General features: G+C 41.8%; 2 protein-coding genes and 1 long non-coding RNA gene across 5 annotated transcripts in view; 2 read left to right on the top strand and 1 right to left on the bottom strand.

The window, feature by feature from the left end:
- The window catches only part of LOC310826186 (tigger transposable element-derived protein 1-like), a 1,677,490-nt gene that overhangs the window by 644,486 nt on the left and 1,005,314 nt on the right, over positions 1-27,690 (top strand). The gene's annotated exons all lie outside the window — the stretch shown is intronic.
- LOC310826360 lies at positions 10,742-20,739 on the bottom strand. Its single transcript, XR_014555788.1, has 3 exons — positions 20,661-20,739; positions 13,899-14,018; positions 10,742-11,072 (listed from the first exon to the last, which is right to left on the bottom strand). It is a non-coding gene; the product is annotated as an uncharacterized lncRNA (long non-coding RNA).
- The window catches only part of CECR2 (CECR2 histone acetyl-lysine reader), a 117,418-nt gene continuing 111,109 nt past the window's right edge, over positions 21,382-27,690 (top strand). For all 3 annotated transcript variants that reach the window (XR_014555557.1, XR_014555558.1, XM_083699849.1), the window contains exon 1: positions 21,382-22,086. Coding sequence is in view for 1 of the 3 variants with exons in the window: in XM_083699849.1 (XP_083555975.1) it covers positions 21,826-22,086 (261 nt within the window). In the remaining 2 variants the exon portion in view is untranslated. The remainder of the gene's footprint in view (positions 22,087-27,690) is intronic.

The raw sequence follows: 27,690 nt of genomic DNA, 5'->3' as shown, positions 1-27,690 counted from the left end.
TACCTCCACTGTCAGAGACAATCTGCTTCTGAATGCCAGTTGCTGGGTATCACACATGGGCAGAGTGCTGTTGCACTTATGTCCTGCTTGCTTCCCCCTGGACGTCAATTCTGCCCTTTAAATCCCAGTAATGTCCTAGAAAATCTGGAAGATATGGCAGCCCCATGCTGGACTAGATGTTATTCTGCATTTCTGAGTTGCTCCAGCTACTATATAATGAATTTAGTTTCAGTGGCAGGTGTAAAGCCGCTACCAACGAGGATTTTGGAATGTCAAAGAGTTGGATAAGTTGCTATTCTGGCAGCCTTATGAACAGAATCATTGCCCTTGATCCAAACCTATTTAGAAATCCAGCAGCAAATTATATCATAGTTCCATGAAAACAGTCTCCAAGTGAGAATGGAGAACAGAAAGATAGGGGTGAAAGTTATATCTAGAGAAGTTCATGAACTCTGAGAATTAGAGCACTGTCATGTAAAGCTTACTTATTTATAAGATTTCTTACCCCCACATCACCATAAGGTCCCCAGAGTCTACAATTCTTAGACAAATGATTGAGAAGCTAGGCAGTAATTTTTAATGTCTCTCCCTGAGAAGAATGGAACACCTGCAGGAAACTCTCAACTCCAACCCAATACAACTGCCATCTAGTGGAAAAAACATACAGTGGAACTATCCACACATTACCCTTTCCTTAATAAAAGAATTACATATATCAGCACTATTGAAATATCCTGTAGTTCAGGTTTTCAGTCACACATCTCTAAATCTCAAAGGCTTCCAAATAACTCAAGCAATGCAAGTGATAATCTGACTAGTAAAATAACTGGCAGAATCTTAGTAACTGAGCTTAGTTTTTCAGGTACCACTTGGTGATGGTACTTTTCCAGGAATAGGAAAATGATGTCAATCATTTCTGTTAAGTATTCCAGATTTTACCTGTGCAAAATATTATCTCTGTTTCATTTTTTCCCTTGTGCTAAAAGCTGGAATTTACCAGTCCTATTTCCACCAAATTTGATATTCTCTCTCTCTCTCTCTCTCTCTCTCTCTCTCTCTCTCTCTCTCTCTCTCTCTCCCATAGCTGTCAATTTTCAGATTTGAAAATAAGGGATCAGCAGTCTCACCTGTCCCGGGGACAGTCTGCGGGATATCTAACAATCTGTGATAGCAGTGGGAAGCAGCAGAAAATGGCGCTGGAATAAGGGAATTTCCCGCAAAAAAAGGGAAGGTTGACAGCTGTGCTCTCTCCTGGCTCTAAATGCGGTAGTTCTCACTGAATTGCCAGTTACAGAAATCCTACTTTAGTTTAGTTTGATAATTGGAAAGGTATTTATTCCAGGTCAGGTCATTCTGAAATAAGATTCATATCTAAGTTTTCTCCTTAATATAGCACTCTCCTGGCTATTAGTGATGTTGGCCTGTAGCTTAAAAGAGCAATATGTGAGTCGTTCTATCTCAAGATTTTATTTGCAGTCCTTACTGCCCTCTTTGCCTCTCTGCTTGTTTGAAGGAAAAAATGGACTAGTGGTGATGTGGCAGAAATTCAGCTGCCTTAAATTGAGCTGTATTGTCTATTACATAGACTGTGATACAACCGTTCATTATTAGGCCTTCTAATTCACTCAGTGGTTAGTAAAGCACCTTCTGGTCATTTCTGGTACTTTGTAAGCTTCAAATTCTGGATCTCCATGAGTAACAGTTTGGATTTGATGAAATGTATTTTCTGTACTCTACCTGCATTCTCTGCTAACCACTGGGGGGCCTGTGGCACTGTAAAATTGTAATATATATCTTTGTAAAGGCAGCCTCCTTAACTGCTCCCCCAAACCAGGATGCAGTGGATTTCAGTTGCGGGTCTAGTGGTTGTACTTCTGTTGAGGTGTCTTGCAAATATCAACCTAGATAAATGATAGAATAGATGTTATCCACACAGGTATATCTATCCTGCAGTCCAATATTGTTTGATTCCTCATTAATTATAAAAATAATCAAAGAAATTATAGTTTGCTGAGGTGCTGAGAATACTGGGTTAGCTTTCTCTCACAGAACTATAATTCCCAGAGTATCCAGTGTGTGTTGGAAGGAATAACAGTGAAATCTACTGAAATTTATGGTGTAGATATGCCCTTCGTTTATGTAGCACATGGTAAGGATTACATTATTACCAAGTGGATTTTGGAGAACAGATGGCCAGCCTGATCCTCAAAATACTTTGCAGCGTCCAGCCTCATTGAAACAAATGGTGCTTGCACCCAGCAGAGCACTCAAACCAATATCGTTAAAATGACACATTCAACGCCTCATCTGCGCAAAGCAGAAAAGGCTTAGCCCACATAAACTTGACACTTCCCTGTCAGTCAGCCAAATGATGACCTCGTATGCACATAGGCTCCTGGTCTCCAAAGGGAGCAATTAATGCAAGGCACAAGGTTCTCCAGATGTGACGGAATTGTTTGTTCCCATGGGCCATAGCATCACAACATTCTATTGCTTTTACATGCCTAAATATGAATTAAGCGCTTTAAAGTAGCCTCCAAGCCAAAATAAAAACAGGATTGCTTTCAGTTTTGCAGAATGATATTTTGTCCAATCTAGTACATAACTGACACTGCCATATTAACAGATACATGCTATGTACTCATGCAGCCTGATCCTATGTGTGTTTACTCAGAAGCCTATGCCACTAATTTCAGTGTGGCTTACTCTCAAGTAAGTGTGCACAGCATTGCAGCCTTAGTTATTTTCAGTCCTATATTAACAAACATGAGGGTACTTTAATTCTGTTTACCTTTTGTCTTCTTCTTTCCCCAATCGCAGGTGTTAACAGAGCTTAATGTATACACGCTTAATGTATGGCCACAACACAGTTGTGCAATTTGCTCCCTAGAGAAGCCCACTTGACCACTTCTTTGCTGACCTTTAGCTTGACTTTTTAAAACAGGCTTTTAAATTTCATCCTGTTTCTGACTCCATTTTGTGGCTGTATGCTCTCTTGTATTACGGTATTAATTTATGTTAAATTGCAATTTTAAATCATATTTATTTTTGATTTTTAAAAAATTACAAAAGTACAAGTATATACAATGTGTAACAAAAAATCCCATTTCTTCCCTCCCTCCAAAATATTCCATGTACATATATTTAGCTCCAAAAAAAAAAAGGTAGGTAACAGTGAAGTTCATGTGCTGAATTTTGGATAGTTGATTGTTGAGCATTGTTGTCTATTCTTATCTTAACATTGATTTCCAGAGAGAGACCTGAATTGCTGGTGGTTTAATAATTGTACTCTCTCTTCTAATGTACTGAAGTAACATATACCAAGTTTCTTCAAAATCATCTTTGGTTCTCACAGTAAGCTGCATTTTAACTGTTGCTGTAAGGGCCGTTTCAGTTGAAAGTTTAGGATGTAAGTGTGTTGCACAAACAGTGAGAGCCAGTGTAGTGTGCTGATTAAAAGTACTTACACTAGGGAGAACAGGACAAACCCTGCTCTTCCACAGAGCTTACTGTCATGGTCTATTGGAGAAAGCATGAATAGTGCCAGGACAGTTGTTAGAAGGTTGTCCATGTCAGGTAACTGTCCTCCCACAAGTAGCTCCTACGCTTTGCAGCTTCCTGCCTATTGACATCTGGTAGGCACCTTCACTGTATTTTTTGGGCCCTCACTTAAAACATTGTTATGTAGGCAAGCGTGTCCAGACATGTAGAAGTTACATGTGTTTTCTCTCTTTTTAGCTACTGCTGATTTGAATATTTTTAACTGCTTTTTATCAACAGTTTTAATCCTTTATTTTCATAAACCTCTTAAGAGGTATTCTTGCAATCCAATGGTATGTAAATTTTGCTAAATAAATAATCTTGTCAATACCTAGCAATGCCCTTGCACATTGCCTTGAGTTCATGGGGGGCAGAGAACAGGACAAAATTTTAATAAAATACTGATATTTGATAATACATTGACTTTTCCACCAATATAAGTAGGAGAAAAGCCTATCATAACCACCCCCCTACTGGGCAGGAACTCATCAGACTTAAACATAGGGAACAGCTTTAGCCTATCAATTCCAAAGATTCTCTCCACTCCCTCCCCCCCCCCCCCCAGATAGTGGTTATTCCCTGAGCCCAGCTGATGAAAGACACAGATGTGCTTACAGAGAAGCAGCTCTTGCCGCCTCCCTTGTTCCCCAGAGCCCTTCTCAGCCAGCTTGATATCTAAGTGGAAAGGAAGAAAATAGGCTGTCAAGTGAGGTTGCCACCCAAATGATTTTCTGAATTGATTAGCTCCTCTCTCTTTTTGCAACCCCCGCCCCAATCACAGATCCTGAGGCTTGCAAGCAGAGATCCTTGCAGATCTTACAGGCTAAGTAATGACATGGGGTAAGAGAACTCTAGGGAAAACCTAGATGGAACCTTATAGAAAACAAGACAAAGGAAAAGGCAAAGCAGGGAGGGGGAACAACCCAAAAGGGGCACTAAATAACTGCCAGAAAGGAGCACAGATTGTAACAGTCGGAGACCACCTTGGGGCTGCAGCTGGTTTTGTCTCTCTGACTTAAAGGAGAGGCAAGGCAAGCATGCTGGGAAAAGACTGTAGACTGAAGAGTTAATTAATAAGGGATGGACAAGCAGGCAGAGAAAAGGGAGGCTTAAATCCTCAACTTTTCTGTGGACCAAGCATCCGAATAAAAGATATGCTAAGCAGGAGCCTGCTACTGAAGCTAGTTATGGTCAGCAGTTATTGTGCTATGGCTTGTGCACAGAGCTGATGCAAAATGCTATTTGGAATGGGAAAAAGAAAACCAGCAAATACCAGGTATTGAAAGACCCAACTTTCAGAAGACCAGCTTGCATAATATTGCCAGGTCCCTTTGGGCCATAAAATGAAAGCTCTGTAGTGTTTTCTAATTACTACTACTATGAGCATGTGTGTACAGATTTCATTACAGACATTGCAACTGTTTGGCCAATTTGAGTTTCTACAAGTTTCACACACTGCCCAACATATCACTCTTCTATGTTCATAGGCAATATGCTACGGAATACCAGTTGCAATGAGTTGGGTTGTGTTTAGAGAGCACTGCTGCCTTATGTCCTGCTTGTGGGCTTCCCAAAGGCATCTACAGTGGTAACTAAGGTTACGTACTTAATTCGTTCTGAAGGTCTGTACTTAGCCTGAAACTGTTCTTAACCTGAAGCACCACTTTAGCTAATGGGGCCTCCTGCTGCTGTTGTGCCGCCGGAGCATGATTTCTGTTCTCATCCTGAAGCAAAGTTCTTAACTTGAAGCAATATTTCTGGGTTAGCGGAATCTGTAACCTGAAGTGTATGTAACCTGAAGCGTATGTAACCTGAGGTACCACTGTAGTAGGTCACGTAGGAAACAGGATGTTGGATTAGATGGGTCCTTGTTCCAACCTGCCAGGGTTCAACTGATGGTAGGCAGTGCATAGAGTCTCTTTTCTAAATAGCCTGTGAAATTGGAGTAGGTGGGATTCTTCTTCAATATCCAATGGACCCATATGGTACTTGCATGTTTGTCCCTGAGAAGCAAATAATAGCTTCAGGGGTGGGGGATTTAGAGAAGAAAAACAGTATTTGAAAAAAGGTTAATCACTTCCCCCTCAGCCTCATGACCCCAACCCGATTTGCTCCCTGGTCTCTGCGGCTGCTTTTAAGCTTTTAGAAAAGTGCGGGAGATCTGATTATGGATCTCCTGCCATCTCATCTAGTTGTCCTCTGAATGATTGCTTGTATGAGTTTTACTTGATTTTTAAAAATTTAAGTCTGAATAAAATTTGCACCTGTGTTTTGTTTTAAGATGCAAATATGTATTGCTGCAGGGATTAGCATATAAAAGTCATTTACCCTCCTGTGTTTCAGTAAGATAGCTTGAGGAATCTGAAGCCCTCCATTATTCCCAGCCAGCAAGGCCAGTGGTCAGTGATGATGATGATTAACATTTCTATACTGCCCTTCATCTGAAGATCACAGAGTGGTTTACAACATAAAACACAAAAATGCATATCATAATCAAAAACAATCCCCCCCCCCCGGAGTTTAAAAGGCCATAGATTGTTTAATTAGCCAAAGACTTGTGAGAAGAGGATTGTTTTTTGCCTTGCACCTAAAGGCGCCAGGTGACCCTCCTTGGGGAGGGTATTCCACAAGCGAGGAGCCACTGCAGAAAAGGCCCTTTCTTGTGTTGCCAACCTCTTATTGAGGAGGTACATGAAGAAAGATCCAGGTTGGTTCATATGGGGAAAGTGATGATGGTTGTTGTAGTCAGACAAGATCTGGAGGGTCACAAGTTAGCCATCCCTAAGTATAAGAGAAGGGGACTGTCTATTTAACTTCACTAGGAAGTCCTATTTAATTGTACCCAACACCCACACCCCAAAACAATTAGGAGTGAGCAAGGCCTCTCAAACGCCAGCCTTTGGTAGAATGTACTATATTAATTCCACAGTTATTCAAGTCAGTTGACTAGGATGGCACTCCTAGGATGCTACCTAATAATCACTAACCATTACCTGCTGAATAACGGTCATCTCCTTTCTGCAATATGATTAACTTCAAGATTAATGTAATGAGGAATAAATGCTTTTTAAATTGGTTCTAAATTGCATGGATTATGAGTTCATTATGCCTCAGATCTAAAAAAAACTCTCACTTCCTTCATCTTCTTTTCAAATTTCAGCCATCCGTTTTGCATATCTGAGTATTATAGGAACATAACTGTATGTTAACCTGGAAGCAGCTTGTCCTTCTGGAATTAAGACATTTTAAAAATTCAAAATACATGATACAACTTTGTGTTTCATGTATAGGCCAATTTGTGATTTTAAAAAACATATAAAATAAAAAGGAGGGAGTCTAGTTACATGAAAAAAACACCCAACTACCTTATAATCTCTACCCCAGTACACTTGCAAAAAAAAGGGGGGGATGTCTTACAACTTCTGACTCCATATGTAGCACTTTTTATCCCCCCTCCCCCCCATGACCACCAATGCAATGCTCAGTCATTAGTAACTGAAGCTATAGTCTTTCAAAGGAAGCAGCAAGCCTATGCTGGGAACTTATGGGCCATGCATGCCAGTTGGGGTAACATAACAGTAACACCCTTGCAGTGTTACAGGTACTCTTGTACATTACTATATCAAGTTGGCAACTTTAATTTCAGAAAAAATATTCATTATGGTGATGAAGTGTGTGATGATATTTCACTACAGGGATAGCATCACTTGTGGCACAGTCTTTCCAGCTATTCTTTGTGAAGTCACTGCTAAGGTTTCATGTTACAGTGGTACCTTGGGTTACATACGCTTCAGGTTACAGACTCTGCTAACCCAGAAATAGTACCTTGGGTTAAGAACTTTGCTTCAGGATGAGAACAGAAATCGTGCGGCAGTGGCGGAGCAGCAGCGGGAGGCCCAATTAGCTAAAGTGGTGCTTCAGGTTAAGAACAGCTTCAGGTTAAGAATGGACCTCCGGAACGAATTAAGTACGTAACCAGAGGTACCACTGTATATAATTCTTTGCTTGTGATGATACAAACCTGCCTTCTGAAGTTACATGGGTGGCAACCAGAGACAGGCCCTTTTCTATAGTGACACCATTTCTCTGGAACATAGTCTTGGTGCCTATGCTAACATTTAGGTACCAGGTGAAAAACTTGTTTTCTTGAATTTTTATTTAATTTAGATTATTTCTGGGTTTTTCATACTGTTTTTAGAGTTTTGTGTATTTCCTGTTTTAGTATTATTTTTGATTTTAAAATAGCATGCCACCTAAAGGTAAAGGTAAAGGTACCCCTGCCCGTACGGGCCAGTCTTGACAGACTCTGGGGTTGTGCGCCCATCTCACTTAAGAGGCCAGGGGCCAGCGCTGTCTGGAGACACTTCCGGGTCATGTGGCCAGCGTGACATCGCTGCTCTGGCGAGCCAGAGCCGCACACGGAAACGGCGTTTACCTTCCCACTGGTAAGCGGTCCCTATTTATCTACTTGCACCCGGAGGTGCTTTCGAACTGCTAGGTTGGCAGGCGCTGGGACCGAGCAGCGGGAGCGCACCCCGCCGCAGGGATTCGAACCGCCGACCTTTCAATCGGCAAGTCCTAGGCGCTGAGGTTTTAACCCACAGCGCCACCTGCGTCCCTAGCATGCCACCTAGAGCATTTTAAATGGAGAAAGTACGTATTTTAAATAACTTAGGCACATCTGTTTTCTTGAGCCTGATGGATTTCCTTCTAGAAAGAAATTTTGGCATAACTTTCCATTCTTGAATAACCACCCAGGTAACGTTATGCATTAATACCTATTAAGTAGCATTTTTTGAAACTGTATCTGTTTCTGAATATGGCAATCAGACTGCCATATTTATCAATACACACCGATAAGCATATTTAATTTGTATTTTAAGATCTACATTGTCTTCCAATTTGTTTTGCAAAATAATTCAAGGTGCTAGTTTGACCTATCAAGTAATAAATTAGCAATGGGAAACCTATGGTTTTCCAGATGTTGCAGCACTAGTTTCCATCAGCCCTGATTACTGGAAATGCAGGATAGGGCTGATGTCAGCCCTATAACACCTGGAAACCTACCCTTATCCCAGTCTGAGACAACAGTATCTGGAAGACTGTCTTCATCCACACAAACCTGCCCAACAGCCAAGATCAGGCATAGGCAAACTCGGCCCTCCAGATGTTTTGGGATTATAACTCCCATCATCCCTGACCACTGGTCCTATTAGCTAGGGAGGATGGGAGTTGTAGTCTTAAAATATCTGGAGGGCCAAGTTTGCCTATGCCTGGCCGATATCTTAATCTGAGGCTCTTCTCCCACCATGACTGGGGTCTTTTCTCTGCATGCACCATATTTATGGAACATTGGCTTCAGGGACGCTCACCAGGTTCCATTTGTTATATTTTTGGCAGTTTGCTCTCTTTACTTGAGCTTTTGGTGAGTAAGGATTTGTTTTTTGATTGTATGTACTTATTTACGATTTATTTGAATTGCTTGTGGTTTCTTCTTCTGGTTAATTGCATTGCTGTTTTAATTATTTTATCTGTTAATTGTACTCAGGGTACAAAATGCAGCTTCTGTTGGGACAAAATTTGGATTGCATGGGCACTTTTTTTTATTGTACTGTTGCACAGAGTAGCAGATACATGGGATGAGAAGAAAGGAGATGCTAAAAGCTAGCCAAGAATGGTGAGAGCGATTATGTGTGTTGCTCTGAGAGTAATGCTGCAGGGAGAAAACGAAGGAAAACACAGTCTGGATGAAAGAGAACAGAAAAATCACAATGACACCACTCTACCCTACAGAGAAGAATACAACTGTGCTCTCTACATAGAATCAAGTACAGATATTTAGGATCATTTAATTACTTTCAACAGAAGATGTGGTGATTTTTAAAAATGCACCCTACAAAGGCAATAGAATTCACTATGTGACCCGCAGACTGCACTGCAAATAACACTGCCATAGATGACCAGGGTATTAATTTTAGATCTCATGAATTGGAATACAGCATGTACACAAAAGAAAGACACCCTACTGTTAACGCTGTAGTTATGGTGGAGCATGAAGGCTGTCATCTATCGAGTCATTGCCTGCAACTATCTCGCGTTTTCCTTTGAGGCCTCCTGTCTGAGTATTTAGACAGGAGGCCTCAAACCCTGTTTATGTGACTTAATAAGATCATAGCAAATTGGTACCTCAAATTGCTGCACCAGACTGTTCTGCCTCCCAGAGGGGCTGGAGGAAACAATACTAATTTGCATTTATTTCTGTGTTGAAATATATTCAGATACACTGTATCAGGACTGGCCACATAGCTACCAAGCTTAAACTTTGGCTATATATCTTGCCAAACTGCACAAATAATGTGGATCATTTTGAGAGGCATAGGTCGTCTCATAGGCAGGATGGTGGTCTCAGATGGTCTCATGGACACTCTTGAGAGCCTGTTTGAAGAAGAAGGGGGGACGTTACTTGCTAGCCAGCTGTTCTGTCCAAACAGCTCCCTTTTCACTTCTGCTACCACTGTAAGCATCTCACAGGCTTCCCCAGGCAGTATTCCCACACTAGCTTTTAACAGTAGTTCTAAAATTGGTCACGGAAAACATCTTGGAGGCACTTTTGCAAAGTGTGAGCATATCCTGGAAGGAAGTAGACAGCGATGGTTAGGCAGGGATAGACAAGAGGAACGGCAAGAGAGATGCTGGGACAACAGGAGAACAAATAAAAAGTTAGAGATGAGTGAGGGGGGGAAGGAAAGTCGGAATAAAACTGAGGAAAGAGTCAATAGGTGTGAGCACTCTTTGCCTATGGAGGTGTGCATGTACTGTAGGTATGCGAAAGGCTAATGGAGAAACATGCATGGACATGATTTATAATGAGAAAATGCCAAAATTGGGTGTGCAAGCACAGTGTCCCCATTTCCCTCATGCCCCATCTTTCCATGCACTGCAAGCATTTGTTGGTCTCCACTAGTTTATTACTACTACTCACCCACATAACACACACACATTATGGCAAGAGATAAGCCAAAATTATTTTGTGGACAGAAGTACAGTAGGTTTGGATATTATTTTCATCAGATAGTTTACTTCTTTAATGCTATGCCACCACCCATTCTCGTCCCCTAGGCCAAGCTCTGATTTACGTTTTCAGAGAAGGATTAATTACACCTTATTGCTTGTTCGCATAGCAGGCTAGTATCATCTTCAAAGGACCATTACAGGGAGAAGGAAGAAGGAGACATGCCCCATAATTTAGTGGCCATTACTTTTAAATTAGAAGGTTAATTGTTAGGGCACTTCAACTTACATTCTAATGCTCAATTTTGTCTGCTAACTGTAAAATAAAACATTACCTTAAATGTAACAAGAGGCTGCAACTGAAATATATGGATTTATATATATAAATTAACCAGTTTTGTTTTCCTGTTACTCATCTTCTTTTTCCATCAACACAAGAAACTGATAGTGTGTTCTATGAGATCAGATCAGCTGCTGTTCTGTTGCAATGGCCAGACTCACCCAAATCTACAGTTTCTTTCCTGGAAGGATGAGTAAGAAATTAGGAGGAAGGTTAAAGGGTTGGGACAAAGGAAGGCAACATTCATTGTAAATAAATTTACACCTCCAATTATATGTTTACTCAGAAGTAAATTCCAGTTATTTCAATGAGACTTACTCCCAATAAAATAGAGATAGTATTATATGCAAATGACCAAGGCAAATATATTGTTGAGGGTTGCAGAGTTAAGGAAAGAGATTCCCACGCACCCAGATCAAACTAGCAACATGTAGCCCAACATAGTGCCACTATTAATTGTTTGCTTGGTTAACAAGACCAGGATTTCCTGCAACTCCTTCATTACAAAGAAGACTATTCCAGGAAGAGTCTGGAGATGATTAAACAGATTAGTCACTACTCTCCCCCATGGAACCAGAGCTGAGTCCCTTTTCACCATGAATCAGACAAACACAATCCACCCAAAATCCCTCTAAGCTTCCCACTTTTAATTTATACCTACAGCTTTACTACTAATACTCACAAAACTATTTTCTACTTTGGAGCCTGATTTGTAGCAGTTACAAAAAGACATTTCCTAGATTTTATTTGCTACTTCAGCATAAAACATCAGCCACAGAAGCACTTCTGCTGGTTGTTTTTTATTCTTAAAGTTTTTTTTTTTTAATTTTCAGTGTATAAACACAATTAGAAACACTTCTGTTAATACTTCTCTTTTCAAAAGGAAATAGTAAACTCAAGTGGGACCTTCAACAAAACATCATAGTGCAGCGTGCTCCTGTTTTGGTTTCTAGGCAGCCACACCCTCTTCCGCAATGCTCCACTGTGTCTCTTCTATTATCCACTCCCACAACAACAGTCTGTCTTTTTTTTAAATAACATTTTATTGATTTTCCAAAAAAACAAAAATAAACAACAATGCAAAAACAAAACAAATTGACTTCCCTCTAATCTCTTCCTTGGTTCTATTATTTATCAAGATACTGCATGTCCATTGTTAAATTTGTAACATATTTAAATCACCTATTATCAATTCATAATAAAATTACAAGTAATCTTAAAACCCTGCTAATGTATTAACCTGTGTACATTGCTTCTGTATATATGCTATAAACATCTTCCATTCTTCCTTAAATTCATTGTTATCTCTTCCTCTTAATTTCATCATCAATTTTGCCATTTCAGCATATTCCATTAGTTTAACTTGCCAGTCTTCTTCAGTTGGGACACCTTCTTCTTTCCAATATTGTGCTAATAAAGTCCGTGCAGCTGTTGTTGCATACATAAGCAAATTAACCAACAACAGTCTGCGTTCTTCCATGGCCACTGAGCATGCTTAGTCCTTATTGAGAGGTGTCCAGAACACTGTCTAGCCTTGTTGTGCTCTTTGTGTTTCAGTTAATAATAATAATAATATAATAATATTTTTTTATTTATACCCCGCCCATCTGGCTGGGCCTCCCCAGCCACTCTTCCATTTAAAAAAAAAAATACAGTAAAATATCACACGTTAAAAACTTCCCTGAACAGGGCTGCCTTAAGATGTCTTCTGAATGTCAGGTAGTTGTTTATCGCTTTGACATCCGCTGGATAATAAGGCTTGGGGATGTGGACAAGGTGCTTGATTCAGTCTGGGCGACCACCTGTGACCATGAAACTTGTCTCTGATAACTGATAAAAACTAGCAGGGGACAGACAATTGGGCTAGGGAGCTGATTAATGCTTCCTCGTGATAAGGGGTGGTCCCTGCCTACTTAAAGGTGGTGGTGGTGGTAAGGTACTGCTTTGGAAAACCTTCCCTGGATTCAGAAAATCTAATTAATTACTGATTGGTTGATAGTCTCCCCTTACTAGGGAATGTGTTTTGAGTGGATAGTTGTGGGCTAGATCCAGGCTCTTGGCTGAAACTAATTTTTCTAGATCCAGTTCAATCAGGGCTTAGGCCTAGTTTTGGCATCGAAACTGCCTTGGAAACTTCTATTTTACATCTGCATGTGTGGCAGTAGATGTGGAAGATGAGTGTCTTGTCTTAGTAAAGAACTGGATGAGAGCCAATAAACTGAAGATTAATCCAGCAAGACTGAGACACTGTTACTAGCTGGTTCCCTAGACTGGATGGATGGGCTGTGGCCTACTCCCCCTGAAGTATCAAGTATACAGCTTGACAGTACTTCTGGATCCAGTACTGTTGATTGAGGCTGAAGTAGCCTCAGTGGCATGGAGTGCTTTCAATCAGCTTTGACTGGTGGCTCAACTGCACCCTTGTATGGATAACCAAACTTCTGTTGCCTATGCTCCGCTGACCTCTAGGTTGGATTACTGCAATGTGTTGTACATGGGGCCGCCACTGAAAACAGATTGGAAACCTCAGCTAGTGCAGAATTCTGCAGCCAGATTGTTGACCAGGGCAGGGTGGTCTGACCCACCAATTCTGGCTGCATTTGCACTGACCTCCAATTAGTTTCCAGCTTCAATTCAGAGTGCTAGCTTTGACCCATAAAGCCCAACACAGCTCAGGACCCCAATACTTCAAGAACCACCTCTCCCTATATGAAAAGACCCAAACCATGAAATTCTCACCTGAGGCCTTCCCTGTGTGCCCCATTCACAAGTGGTTAGGAGGGTAGCAACATGAATAATAGACCCTTACAGGCTTCCCTCTTGTGGAATACTCTCCCCAGGGAGGATTATGTGGGACCATCTATTTTTAGGAGCCAGGCAATAACTTGCATTCTTACCCAGGACTCTGAGGCATGGATCTGAAGTCCTACAGAGAGGAAGTTAAAAACTAGTAACAGAGGAATACCAGTAAATGCTGCCAAAATAAATTAAAATAGTTTGCTATTACTGTAGATAGTGCCTGGCGTGTTCTGGTTCATGGGGTCACGAAGAGTTGGACACGACTAAACGTCTAAACAGCAAGAAGTTACTGTAGATGATGAGAAATGGTATGATCACAGAAATTGATCTGTAAAACAAGATATTGTGAATTTTGCTTCTGACAGGAATTTACTAGGTGACCTCAGGCAAGCAACTTGCTCTGCCTCAGTCTCCACCCCAGCACCAAATTGCAGCAGGAAAGCTAATGAAACTAACCTACCTTTCAGATTGAAATAAGGATTACCAGATAATTTAGGGTGAAATGCTTTTAATACAGTACTCTTAAGGCTGCAATCCTAGGTACACGTTACTGATGAGCAAGTCTTGTTAAAGCAATAGGATTTATTTTTGAGTAGGCATGCATAGGATTGCACCACACATTACTGCCAGGAGAGCTTACCTACATTCCAAAGATCTTGAGATTTCTCATATAAACCATCATTCCCTTGTCTTTAGTCTCCTCCTGTGCACTTTGCTTATTATAGTTGGAGCTGGTTTAATCCAGCACAGGCTGATACAATGCTCAAGAGAGCAGCTGCCTCCCATTGCAGAGCTGAATGTCAGTCAGTGTTTCTCCAAACAGGGACATGATCATTTCAGCCTGACATTTTGTGTGCATGTGAATCAGCTCTCTCAGGCTGGGTTTTTTTTAAAAAAGCAAATCATGTGCATAATTGGGGAGAAACAACACAACAATGGTTACAGGTAAATAATAGCCAGCCCCACCCCCGCATATATTGAAGTGGACACTTTGAGAAGAGAGCGGAATTGCTGGATCTCTATTGGAGGTGTCACATTTATAAGTCAGCCAGACGAGTCTCAGGAATGCTGTCATTTACAGTACTCTTATGTTACAGTGCAGTACGCATAGTAGTGTTTATCCACAGCAGTATAGCAGCCCTTGTAATTCCCATCCTACTAGGAACACTATAACGATGGATGGTAGGTCTGCTAATTTAGAATCCCTTTGCTGCCAGCTGCCAGGACCACATGATTCAAAGAAAAGTGCATAAAATCCTAGAATGGACAATTACCAAAGAACCTGCACAAAAAGGGAAGTTGCTCTCTAATCCCCACCATCAGTAAGTTGTTATTCTATGCCTTAAAGCAGGAGGATTTTTAGATCCCTTAGAAAAAAATGTTTTTCATCCCATCTAATGTAGCCACAGATGGTCTCAATAGCCATATAAATGTCTGCTCCTTTTTTCAAACCTACTAAACTCTTGGCCTTAGCAATATCTTAGGATAATGAATTCCACATGTTAATTGTGCACTGTGTGAAGTATTTCCTTTTATCATTTTAAATTTGTTGCCTTTCAATAGCAGTAGATGGCCTCTTAATCCTGTGTTATGAGAAGGGGTAAACAAGAGCTCCTGTCTCACTTGTACACATCATTTTTTATTTTAAATGTTACTGCCAAAATTGTATTTCCCAGTTCATTCCATCTCCGCATGATATCCAACATACTATTTCTCTGGCATTTGCAAAGCTTGATAGTATAAGATACTGATTCCTCTGTCAAGCCAAAACTTTCTTCTACAGAACCTCACCTGTTGTAGATGCCAACATTACTGAGCCACAAAAGTAGTGACCATTAAGAAGAAAAACATCTATGGGCATGATCCAGTCAAAATTTAAGCATTTTAATTTCACTGGGTTTTATGTGATTAAATTGTTAACTGAAGTCAATAAGTGCTTAAATTTGGTGGATAATGACGTTCTATTTGTTAAACACTATAGAAGACAGTTCAAAATGTTTACTTCTGATCGTCACTTATTGTACAATACAATAACATGAAGAAGGGAAGCAACAGCAAGGGAAGATTGCTTCCACCAGGGGCTGAGCAAGATCCAGCTGCTTAGGTTCACTTCCTTGCCCCAAAAGGCCTGTTGCTAGCTCAGCCACACTCACTAGTCTCTGAGGACCTTGGTGGGAGCTGTTACCTGGCAACTGCCAGCAAGGGAAGGCTGCTTCCATCATAGGCTGAAACAAGTTCCAGCTTCTCAGCCCCACTCCTTTGCCACAGAGAACTTTGGTGGGAGACAGTGCCTAGAATGATTCAAGGATGATGGCAGAAAATGCCACCTTAAAAAATCCTGGTTCTTTTTGGACACCATGCAATCAGTGTTAGAAACAGATATGAAAGCTAGGAGCTAAATGGCACTTTAAACCTAGCTTATGGGCACAACAATGGAATGTCTAGGCACACTTTATTTAACAACAGGAATGAAAATGAATGAACTGCAGCTAAAATATTATGAAAAAAAAAAAATCCTTCCAGTAGCACCTTAAAGACCAACTAAGTTAGTTCTTGGTATGAGCTTTCGTGTGCATGCACACTTCTTCAGATACACTGAAACTGAAACAGAAGTCACCAGACCCTTCTATATAGTGAGAAGGTGGGGAGGGGTATTACTCAGAAGGGTGGTGGGAATGGGTGATTGGCAGATAGCTGTGATGAGCCTGTTGACGACTCTTAACGACTGCAATAGGTCTTACAGGAAAAAGCAAGGGGTGAGAAGGTGAAAAATGGCTTCGTCATGTATAATGAGATAAGAATCCAATGTCTTTGTTCAGACCAGGTCTCTCCATGGTTTTAAGTTTGGTAATAAGTTGCAATTCAGCAGCTTCTCTTTCCAGTCTATTTCTGAAATTCCTTTGTAGTAAAACAGCTACTTTGAGATCTTGTATAGAATGTCCTGGGAGATTGAAGTGTTCTCCTACTGGTTTCTCTGTAGGAGAATATGCTTATTTTTCACATGGATTAGTCCTTCCCTTGCCCACCCCCCTAATATTCTTAAGAGGGTCTCTTGTACAGTTTTCAGAGTAGCTGGAAGGGAGGAGGGCAGAAAAAGGTCCTCCTTTCCTTCCACTCTGAAGTTTTAATCTGAAATCTTAGGCGCAGTACTACGCCCAGAATTCAGAAATTCCCTATCGCAAAATGCGCCTAGAACAATGGAAGTTTCAAAGACTGCATTGAATTTTAGTTCCTGTACTGTATCTGAATGCAATTTTATTTTGTGAATATTTTGTAATATTGTTTTAAGAACCACTTATAGCAATAAAGTGAAATGTTAGTGTTTTAATTAAATAAAGTTGGTGTATGAAATAAGGGGCAATTATGCCCCAAGGAACAATATTGTTCTGAAGTAAAGGACACTTAGAACACACAGTTTCTATGACAAATGAGGAAGCATATGCAATGAGCTACAATTTCACGTTTCCTTTTTTATATAAATAAAGACATACAAAAAAAGACAATGTAAGCTGGCACTGGGGGAGACTGAGGACCAGATTCAGAGTTTTTGTACTTCGGTACAGATACCAAAGTACAAAATATGGCCCAAACATATGACACAAGTTTAAGTGCTCAGGTTTCCATGCAACATATACAGAAGTTGTGAACAGGAAAATACAGTCGAACCTCAGGTTACGTACCGTCCTCCTTACAAACACTTCGGGTAACGAGCTCCGCTAACCCAGAAGTAGGTACTCCTGGTAGCGAACTTTTCCCCGGGATGCGCCCCATTAGCAAAAGTGCGCCTCAGGTTAAGAACGGTTTCAGGTTAGGAATGGACCTCCAGAACAAATTCAGTTCGTAACTGGAGGTGCCACTGTATTGCTTGAAAACCTGGCTGTTTAAAATACATGTTATAGTTGGTGTCCTGTAACAAAATTAAGTGCGACTCAACACTTAAAAAAAAAAAAAAACCCAGCTTCTCTAAGGCTGCCGACAGCTGAAATGAACTTTGAAACAGGAGCTTTTCAGGTTGTAGCTCATGTATTTCACCATCACATTGGCTCTCACTCCAAGAGTAAATTTGTTAATATAATAAAAGTGACATTGAAGTCTGAGTAGAGTCCGGGACTTCTCATGAGGTTGAAGTTTGTTCCTAGTTCCTTTCTCAGTTTTAAAGGGCAGTCAGATGCAGCTTTGGTAAGTAACTTGAATTTTAACTTAACTGCACTCCAATTTCATTTTAATTCTGGAGTAACAGTTTAAATTACCAGAAGTATTTTTAGCATTCCAGAGTTCTTACATCTGCAACAGTAAGTTTAACAATTCTGACATACAAGTGGAACTGGTAACAGGATATTGCAGTGCGCCCTCTCCTCTTAAGAGGAGAGCTCCTGTTCAGGGTTCCAGCTAACTACATCCTCTTCCAGGACACTCAGTTTAGTCCCTCATTTTCCATTTTTCTTTTCCAAGTGACCCAGATTACACCATGGCTACTAAGCATGCTCATAACTGAATGGGGATTTTGTGTAGGAGGGGCCAGGGAATATGTTTGTCCCTTAGGTTCTTTAAGAAAAAAATGTGTTCCATTGACCACCTGAATTATTTATTAGAGGGAGTGGTTTGCTTGAAAAGGAATGCCACCAAACCTGATGAAGGAAGCCCCATTGAACTGCACAGCCATGGGGCTTTCTCCCATTCTCAGGCTTTAAATCTATGCATACTAACCTGGAAAAAGTTGCATGTAAACAATGTGGCTATTCACTAAAAAAGTTGTGTAGGATCAGACTGCATGTGTGAGGAAGACACTTCCTGCATAATGCAGACCATTCAGTGATTACATCTGAAATATTATGCACCCCTACAAGGAATTTAAGTCCCTCTGAACTCAGTACTTCTAAGTATTATTCAATTTATCTTTATCCCATCCTTCCTCCCAGTGAAGTTGCACTTATGCTCTTCAATTTGGAAGTGAAACTCCACTGAATTCAGTGGTGCTATCGACAATGGTATAGTATCAGATCACTATGATAATTACTTTGCTTCTGTTTTGGAAGGCAGAAGTATTAATCTTAGTATTATTCTTAGATACTCTTCTTCTTGAAGAGCAGACGAAACCTGCCCATCAACTCTTATTCAAGTCCAGTGTTATTGCACAGGCTTGGGACATTTTAAAGCAGACTGTTTTCTTGTTCTTGCAATGAATTTATTTTGGGAACTTTTGTATTCTAAGGTTTGGGGTGTCTGTTCTTTTTGGTTTTTTTTATAGGAGAGGAATTTCTTATTCAAAACAACAGCCAACACTTAAATTGAAAAAGGTGCCAACAGTGTAAAATTATTATTGAGCACAAAAGCTAGTCTAGCCCTTTTGTAACAAATGGTGCTTTCTCACGCAGTATAACCTTCTCTGTCTTTATGGAGGGGTCAGTATCTGATTTGGATTGTTATAGCACTGAATTCACTTTCTGCACAGATTTGCTTTCTAAAATTCCAATTCATATTTTCTTTACTCACACTGCTTTCAGCAACGCCAGGGGTGTGTGTGTACAGTTAGGTTTGAGGAGTTGTTGGTTATTCAAAATGGTTATAAATATATCTAGCTGAGCAGCTGCCTGAGATCTAGATGCAGATGTTCAATGGAGAAACAGACATACTTTTTTCTGGATTGTCAGTAATTTAAGTTTTTTAAGTAAACTACAAATACTGTACAAGTTTTGAAGCAACAACTGAAAACTCCTAAAATTGTAGTTTATTTTCCACTTGATAACACATTCTGGCTGAAAAACAGCTGCTAGTTTACAACGAATTATTATTACTTCCGGATGGAGGAGTGTAAATAGCTTTCAGGAGAGAAACATTCATTAACAGAGGCTGCTAGTTTGAAGTAGGAAGCATCAACGCAGCATCTCCACAAAGAAGGCAGAGCTCAGACTCTTCCGCAAAAAAAACATAAAAACACAGTGAAACTTTATTTCTTATATCTGATGAAGTGGCTTGTAGTCCGCAAACACTAAATTACGCCACAATAAATTTGTTAGTTTTAAAGTACACAAGAACCGTTTTCAAGTTTAAAAGTTGAGTGATACAATCCAAGACGTTCACTTAAATAAACAAGCGGGTTTTAAGCACTCCCAATTCTGTTCTGCTTTTTTTTTCAAAAAAAGGTGTGCTTAGTTCCCATTTAGACTCTGAAAACCCAAAGATTTCATGTAACGACTGCAGAGAAATTTATAATCCTAGAGTTCTGTATTCGAAATCACCAAAAATGGGTTATAAACCACAAGCACGTTTTGAAGTGGGGGAAACGGGACACTCTGCCCTATAACTACTTCCCCCAATTGAAAGTACAACAATGAGGAATACTAAATCAATCCTGTATATGAACGGCAAGTTTGCCAAAACTGCAATACACAGACCATTTACTCCTTGCAGTACAGTATTTGTCAGAAATCTCCGCCTCCAAGCAGAGAGAAGGAAACCCTTGGATCAAATACGCCCAGCAAGACGTTCCTTTTAGCCACGCAAAGACTTGCGCACTACCAGTTACCACATGCGCTCCGAGGCTTAAAATCCTATACACAATCTGAGAAATAAAACCGCTTGAAGCCTAAGCAATTTAGTTTTGTAGCAGAGGCTGCGTAGCAGGGTCATTTTAACCCTTTTATAAGTTCACGTTTCGTTCATCTAAAAATCAGAGATGAACAATAACCAAGTAAAAAGCAAAACAAAAGGAAGCGAAGAATGGTATCACAACCACTGAGTAACAGGATCGCTGAGCCTCCAAGTTACAAAAAGACCTCAAGGCATAATTTGCGAAGGCTAAAAATCTTCACAGAAAGAAGCCCTAAATATATATATATATATATCTATATCTCACGGAATCCGAGAAATAAAAATAAAATAAGAACTCCACTAACTGAATTCCTGACTCAAAATCCTTTGAGAACGCAAAAAAACAGGGCCTCCCTCCCTCCTACAGCAGAGGACCCACCGGGTAAGCGGCTCTGAACTACGGCGGTGCTCAGAGCGTAACTAAATTTCGAAGAGAGAAAACTCCGCCTCCGCCAACCTCCTTCGCCTACAAAAAGAGAGCCCCCCCCCTTCTTTCCTCACAGCCACAGGGAACGCTTTAATCAAGAGCCCCGCCCAGCGCGAGGTCCCCAATTGGCTGCCCACAGGAAAAAAGGCGGGGCGAAGGTGTTGTTATGATAAAGAGCAGCCCCGCCTACGCCTCGTGCGCGGAGAGCTTCCCAATGCCGGCTCCTCCTCCTCCCCCTCTTTTTTTTAACTTGCGCTCACGAGCCTTTTAACGGCTCTCAAGAAGCCCATTTTCTCCACACGATTCGCTCTCGAAGCTCCGCCCCTTCCTCCCACGACTCGCGCGCGGGCTCCTCCGCTCGCCTAAAAAGTTCGCCCATAGGCTCCTCCTCCTGCCTCTCTTGGCTGTACTCCCGCCTCCCCCCCCCCCCGTCCCAACGCATGAGAGGAGTTTGATGCCTCCTTCCATACAAATACTGCTCCTCCTCCCCCGCGCGCCCTGCCGGCGAGACCCCGCCCCCTCCTCGCGCAGACACGCCTTCTTTCTCCTTTCGGACCCCGCCTCTCACCGTCGCGCGCTCGGCAACCGTCCCCCCGTCGTCGCCACCCTCCTCGCATCGCATCCGCACGAGTCGCTCTCACCCGCCCCCAGCGCCCTTTCCCCCCCTTCCTAAGCCCCATCTGTTTCCCCGGCTGGTTGAAGCGCAGTTTCTCCTTCTCCATTTCTTATATATATATATAAAATAATATCTATAAATATACATTGTATGGACGGGGCAGTAGCGGCGACCTGAGGTGAAGGTGGAAGATGGGTCCGTGTGGCGGCAGCCTCCAGCAGCAGCGCCGCCCCCGCCTGCCTTAGAGACCCGCGAGCAGGCGAGGGAGGAGGAGCAGGAGGCGGCGGCTGAGGAGGCGCCAGCCCGGACAAGCCCCATGCGGAGGAGTCGGCGCGGAGGGGGCAGCTGCGGCTGCTGAGAGAGGCTGAGGGCGAGACAGAGAGAGAAAAAGAGAGTCCTTTCGGTCGGGGTGGGGAGGAAAAGGAGGAGACCCACCCCCGTCTCTCTCGCGGCGGACACCGGCAACGCAGCGGTCTCTGAGGGGCGCTGGGGAAAGGGGCGATGTGCCCGGAGGAGGACGGTGGTTGTGGTGGCGGCGGCGGCGGCGGCGGAGGAGGAGTGGTGGTGGTCTCGGCGGCTGCTACTGCTGCTTCTGCCGCTTCGGCAGCCGCGAGCGGAGATCCGGAGGGGACTTCGGCGGCAGCGACGGCGGCGGCGGCCGGTCTCTTGAGCGAGCTGCGCTCTTGGTGGGAAGTGCCGGCCATCGCTCACTTCTGCTCCCTCTTCAGGACCGCTTTCCGACTGCCCGACTTCGAGATCGAGGTGAGTCGCGCTCCGAAATAATAATAATAATAATAACATTAAAAGATGAAGTGGAAAAGAGAGAGGGACCCGCTCGGTCGATAAATGGGACCGGCCGATCGATCCGGCGGCCCCGCCTCCCCCTCGAGGAGGAGAAGGGATGGGACGGGACAATAACTCCGCTCGCCTCTGTTTTGCCTGCCTTCTCTCCCTCTCTCCTTAGCCGGAAGGCTTTTAGGGTCAGTGTGCTGGGTGTGTGTGTGTGTGTGTGTGTGTGTGTGTGTGTGTGAGAGAGAGAGAGAGAGAGAGAGAGAGAGAGAGAGAGAACAACTGCGACCCGCCCACCCCCCTACTTGTTATTGTCTGCCCAATTTTCTTTTAAGACAAGAGAGTTTTGTTCGGCGAGTTCGATATTGATCCTTCTCCAGAAAGGGATGTTGGCTGAATGTTTTCACCCGTTCTCCCGGATTTCTTAAAAAAAAAATATTATTATTAATTTCATTTTTAAAAGTGCCGGCAATCGTGTTCTTAACCCTTCCTGTGTGGCTTTGCCATCATTCTCTCACTTATCTTGGAGTAAGCCCCGTTGAAGCTAGTAGGACTTACTTCTGAGTAAATATGCACGGTTGCACTGAAATGGCTGATGCATGCTTGGTCTCCAAAGTACTTTTAGCGATTGATGAATCGGAGGACGTGCAGTTGCTGGAGGGCAAGGGGTGGCGGCAGAATTAGTTACACATAGATGGAGAACTGCGACAAAGTACATGTTTGTTTTGTTTTTCGCCTCTTAATTTTTGTACGTTTCGAGGGTATCTAACAAATGAGTGGTGGGGGTGGGGATGATGACCACACCAGCCTTCACAATCCTTCTCCCTGGGAAGATAACAACCGTGATTAAGAGAGTCTTTGCAAATCCAGGCAATGAGGGGTGGGTGGGTTGGTCGGGATCCATCCTTGCCTGTTCCACCAGGACCCGAAGTGTGCGAGACCGGTGGAGGACTGAATCAAGACCGATCTGAATTGCTACAAACACTGCTAAACCGAAACGGGCTCCGTCAGTCTATTACATCGAACGTATTGTTTTACCCGCCTACTCACCAGGCTGTTCCTAATTCTAAAAACACCCCTTTTGTTGCCCTCTGCCTTTCCCTAAGCTCCCATATTGGTCAAGGGAGGAAGGAAAGAGACTGTTAGATCCCCCAGTCCCCGTAGGAAAGGACAGTGCTGATCTCTGTCCTTCCTCTCCCTCCCCCCTCCTTTGGTGGCCCTGACTGATAGCTTGGAAGAGTTTGTTGTTTTGCTGCCATTATCCCTTCAGGGAAAGGATGAGTAGGAGAGAATGGAGTTTTACTTCTGCCTGCTTGTGATGGAGGTGCCACATGCTGCCCTGGGGCTTTGTGACAATCGAGCTCTGAGCTTTGTGACAATCCAGAAGGGTGTGTGTGTGTGTTCAGCCCTCCTCCTCATTCTCCACTCATTTTCAGTATTCTCAGGAGTTTAGATCTATTCTGTTTAAAGAGTGGCAGCAAGTTTAAATTAATTCAAATAAAGTTCAGAAATCTGCTTAGTTCATAGGGCTCAGGTTCAGTAAACGGATAATCATGCAAGTGGCAGAAAAATACTTTGATACTATATTGCTACAATTAGAAAGCTACACTTGTCTCTCAGTTTTATAGTTTTTAGTGACCCTTTTCTGGAATTTGGGGTATTTTGTCAATCAGTTCAGTATTACAATGGGTTTTTTTGAAGTAGTTGCTCACCCGTTTGTTTCAGTGCACACCCTTAAAATACAATTCTATATAGTTTTTCAGTGTTGAATGTTACAGATAAAAGTGCAGCAACTTGAGGCGGTGACCTTACTCCTTCTTGTGGTGTGTTGTAGACTTCAATAAATATGGTTAATGAGATAAGATGGAAGAACGTGGTGTGTGTGTGTGAGAGAGAGAGAGAGAGAGAAAGAGAGAGAGATTGTACCCACAACAGACCTCCCAGAGGCTCTGGCTCATACTCCCAAGATCCTAAGCAGCTTAGGCCAATGTGATTAAACCTGGGGTTTGCCATCTGTTTATAGCAGATGTAACAACTTTGGTGCCTCTGATGCTCTTTCAAACTTTAAACTGTACATCAAAGACTGTTCTTGCCAAGAACCAGAGGTTGATTTCCAGTCTAAGAGAGTCTAAGGGAAATTGCAAAAGTGAAATATAAAGAAGTTGGGGTGTGATGTCTAAAAGGGTGCGTTGGTACTGCTGTTCAATTATTACTGCGATGCAGGATTTGGAAGACAAATGAAAAGGATGTGTGTGTCGACATGTAAAGATCTTTAGAAGCCTATTAGAAACTGGGATATTTCTACTTTAACATTGCAGACTGTCATATCAGCTGAAGCATTTACTATCCTACTAAGTATTATAATACTTCAGAAGGTGGTGGACTCTCCTTCACTGTTGATTTTTAAGCAGAAGTTGGATGGCCATCTGACATGGATGCTTTTAGTTGAGATTCCTGCATCGGAGATGGTTGGACTAGATGATCCTGTACAGTTCTATGATTCTATAAAATATGTATGTAATGGACAGCACTTTGGAATTATAGAAAACACCTTCACTACTCAAAATGGTGGCAGTGCTAGGATGAGTTTGGTCTTTTGTGACCCATACAAGTATCATTCTTGACTGAAAACTTGAGGAAAGCAGGGTGGAAGCTAGCTAGACAGAAATGAGTATAAGTTACATTGCTCCCTGAAGGAATAATAAAGAATCTGTTCACTTTTCCCCCCTTTTAAAATGTCACTTGCCCTCAGGTTGTTAATTACTGTGTTTTGTTGGACACTGGCTATTTATAAGGCAGGAGATGCGATTCTGCAACCTACTGACGGAAGCATGCATGTATTCATAATTCTGTACTGAAATTTTGAGAATTGTTGGTTGAAAGCAACCCTTAATAGGTATTAGTGATTCAGTTTCTAAATACCTTTGTAGGGAGCACAATATAAATTTGAGATGAATTTGCACTGCCACTAACACCTATTCACTGTAGCAGAATTTTGTTACTAATTTTCACAATGCATTCCATCTTCTGATCTAATACATTTTGTAGGTGTGACTGACCACCAATCACAGCCCAACAGTTAGACATGCACAGGTCTTTCCTATGAATGTGCTTAAGTGTGCCTGCTATTATTTTGAATAATTGTCACCACAGTACTGTGCTGAATATTTTGGATGTGAATGGTACAAATGGGAGGAGGCACATCATGATTATATTTATGTGTCTTTAAATCTTCCCTTTAGCTAGATTCATTCTAGGAGGGTTAGGAATTGCAATGAGATGCCTCTGATTTTCAAAGGTTAGCAAGCCACCTTTCTAAAGATGTTCAGTTCAACAGCATGTGAGAATTCTTAAAACTCTTTGAAGAATGTTAATTTTGGAGAGAATCGCTTATGCAGTGCTAAATTTTTGAAAGGAGGAAGGATCTCCCAGTGATGGAGTTCCTTATCAAAGAGGGCCCCTCCCCCACCTATTGATGTAGACTCTCAAGAGGAGGTTCTCTTGCCAAGCACATGAAGCAAGGGGGAAAGATCTTGAATTTACAATGATAAAGGGCAATTGCACTAGCCTTTCACCTTTGGAAGCCCAAATTAGCATCTGGTTTGCTTCAAAAGTGAGTTTGGACTTCAGTTTCTAGAAGGTGCTTGTCAAATGTAAACATTTAATATGGTCTGGAGGAGCAACTGCCTCCTCTTTTGGGGGATGGGGAAGAAGTTTTGATTTTGTGTCATGCTGTGTTTGATTTTCCCTCCCCAAACTCCTCCCTCTATATTTTTAACGTGTTCATTTAGAGTAGACTATTATTTGGCAAGAAGTAAAAAGGGTATAAGAATCTCTTTTCTTTTTTTGGTGGGACATGAAATAGAAGTTTGTTATCACTGAAAATAAGTGAGACAGAGGCATAATTGCATAAACTTTATGCAATGGCTTCTAAATCGGGTCACATCTGGGGGAAATGGAAGAGTAGGAAGGGGTAGGAAGAGCCTGTTGGGAACGTGACCCCCCCCCCCCCTGGAAAATCTATAGACAGGACAGATGGTAAAAAGATAGATGGAAGGCAGAGAAACACTGCAGGGTAGGTTGGTGAATTCCATTTCCCCTCTAAACATGGGAGTCCCATATGGGTTCAAACTTCAGAAAGGAGGCTGACAAAATAAATGTCAAAACTTCTACTTGACATCATTGCTTGTACATTGAATCTCTTGTGACTCTTCACAACATGGACTGCTGAGGGTGCAACCATTTGTACTTTTGTGCTATAGTTGGACAGGAACAAAGGGCCAGTAAAGTGATAAAAAGTCTGGAATATCCTTCAGCATTGTTTTAATCTACCACAGGGATTACAGCTGTGGACAGCACTTTCCCCTTTTGCAACTCTCCACTATGGCTACAGGTGTCAGGAGAGAAGCATTTTGCACAGAGCAATTTGTATGATTTCCTCCATCATAGGAAGAGGGATGTCAATAAAAACAGCTTTTTTCTGAAATGTCTCCCCCACTCCATTTATGTTAAACAACATTTGAATGAAGCACTTTTTTTACACTTAGGAATATTTATATTAAATGCGGTATTTATTAAAGACATTGAAAATATTGGCAAAGAGTGATTTTATTGATTATATGCTCAAACATTTTATCACTTTACAAGGACTTGTAAGCTCCAATGACTTAACCATAATGAACATGTGAAGCTGATAGTGGATTCACTCGATGAAACAGAGAACCTGTCCTTTGTATATTTGTTATGTTCAGTAGCTTTTCTATTTGTTGTGGTGCCACAGTTATATGAATTGGTCCTTAGAGATTTCTATAATACAAGAGATTATGAACATTTGACAGACAGAAGCAGAGTTAAATAGAATGACCAATGTTTGGGTGATAACCCAACCATTTACACTAGCTTTGGATGCTGAGCACTTTATATCTAAAGGCTTAGCATGATGGTCTCTTTAGAGTTTTTGACATTCTCCTCTTCTTTTGTTTCTCTTTTGACATGCAGATTTTTTCCCTAGAGGATCCACCTTAGTGTCACTATGGATTTTCCATTGAATGGCAGTCCATAGTACCAGCAGTTATGCCTCCATCTAAGTGGCAGTTCCATGACCACATCAGGCTTGGGGCACAGGATATATGTCCCCATTCTATCTGAAGCTTGTCATACTTGAGGTCAAACTGTATTCTCAGAAATAGGGGATGATGTGTGTGTGGAAGAGCAAGAACCCATTCTAACAACAAAATCATCTCTAGACTACCAATTGTGTCTGCCATGTTCTTTTTTTAGTAACTTAAATTTCAGTCTTCTGTTGATGCCTGTATTTTCAGTGTTGTGTAACAAACACAAGAACCACATTTGTTTTAACCCTGTAAAGTTATTGAATCAATGGCAGAAGCTGACATCACTCAAACCCATCTCCTTACCTAGAAGATGGTCCTGGCACAGGACCAGCAGGCCTGATGGATGCGTATGGTCTTTCCAGGCCCCATGGAAACAGTTCCTTACCACCTTGCTTCAGATGCCACAGCTAAAAAAATAATGAAGCTTCACATAGAGCTTGGGCAGCACAAATGAGTAACATAC

Source organism: Podarcis gaigeae (genome assembly GCF_964106915.1).
Source record: "Podarcis gaigeae genome assembly, chromosome: 10".
NCBI lineage: Eukaryota > Metazoa > Chordata > Lepidosauria > Squamata > Lacertidae > Podarcis > Podarcis gaigeae.
Note: the sequence above shows the minus strand (reverse complement) of the source record. Positions and strands in the feature narration are given on the sequence as shown.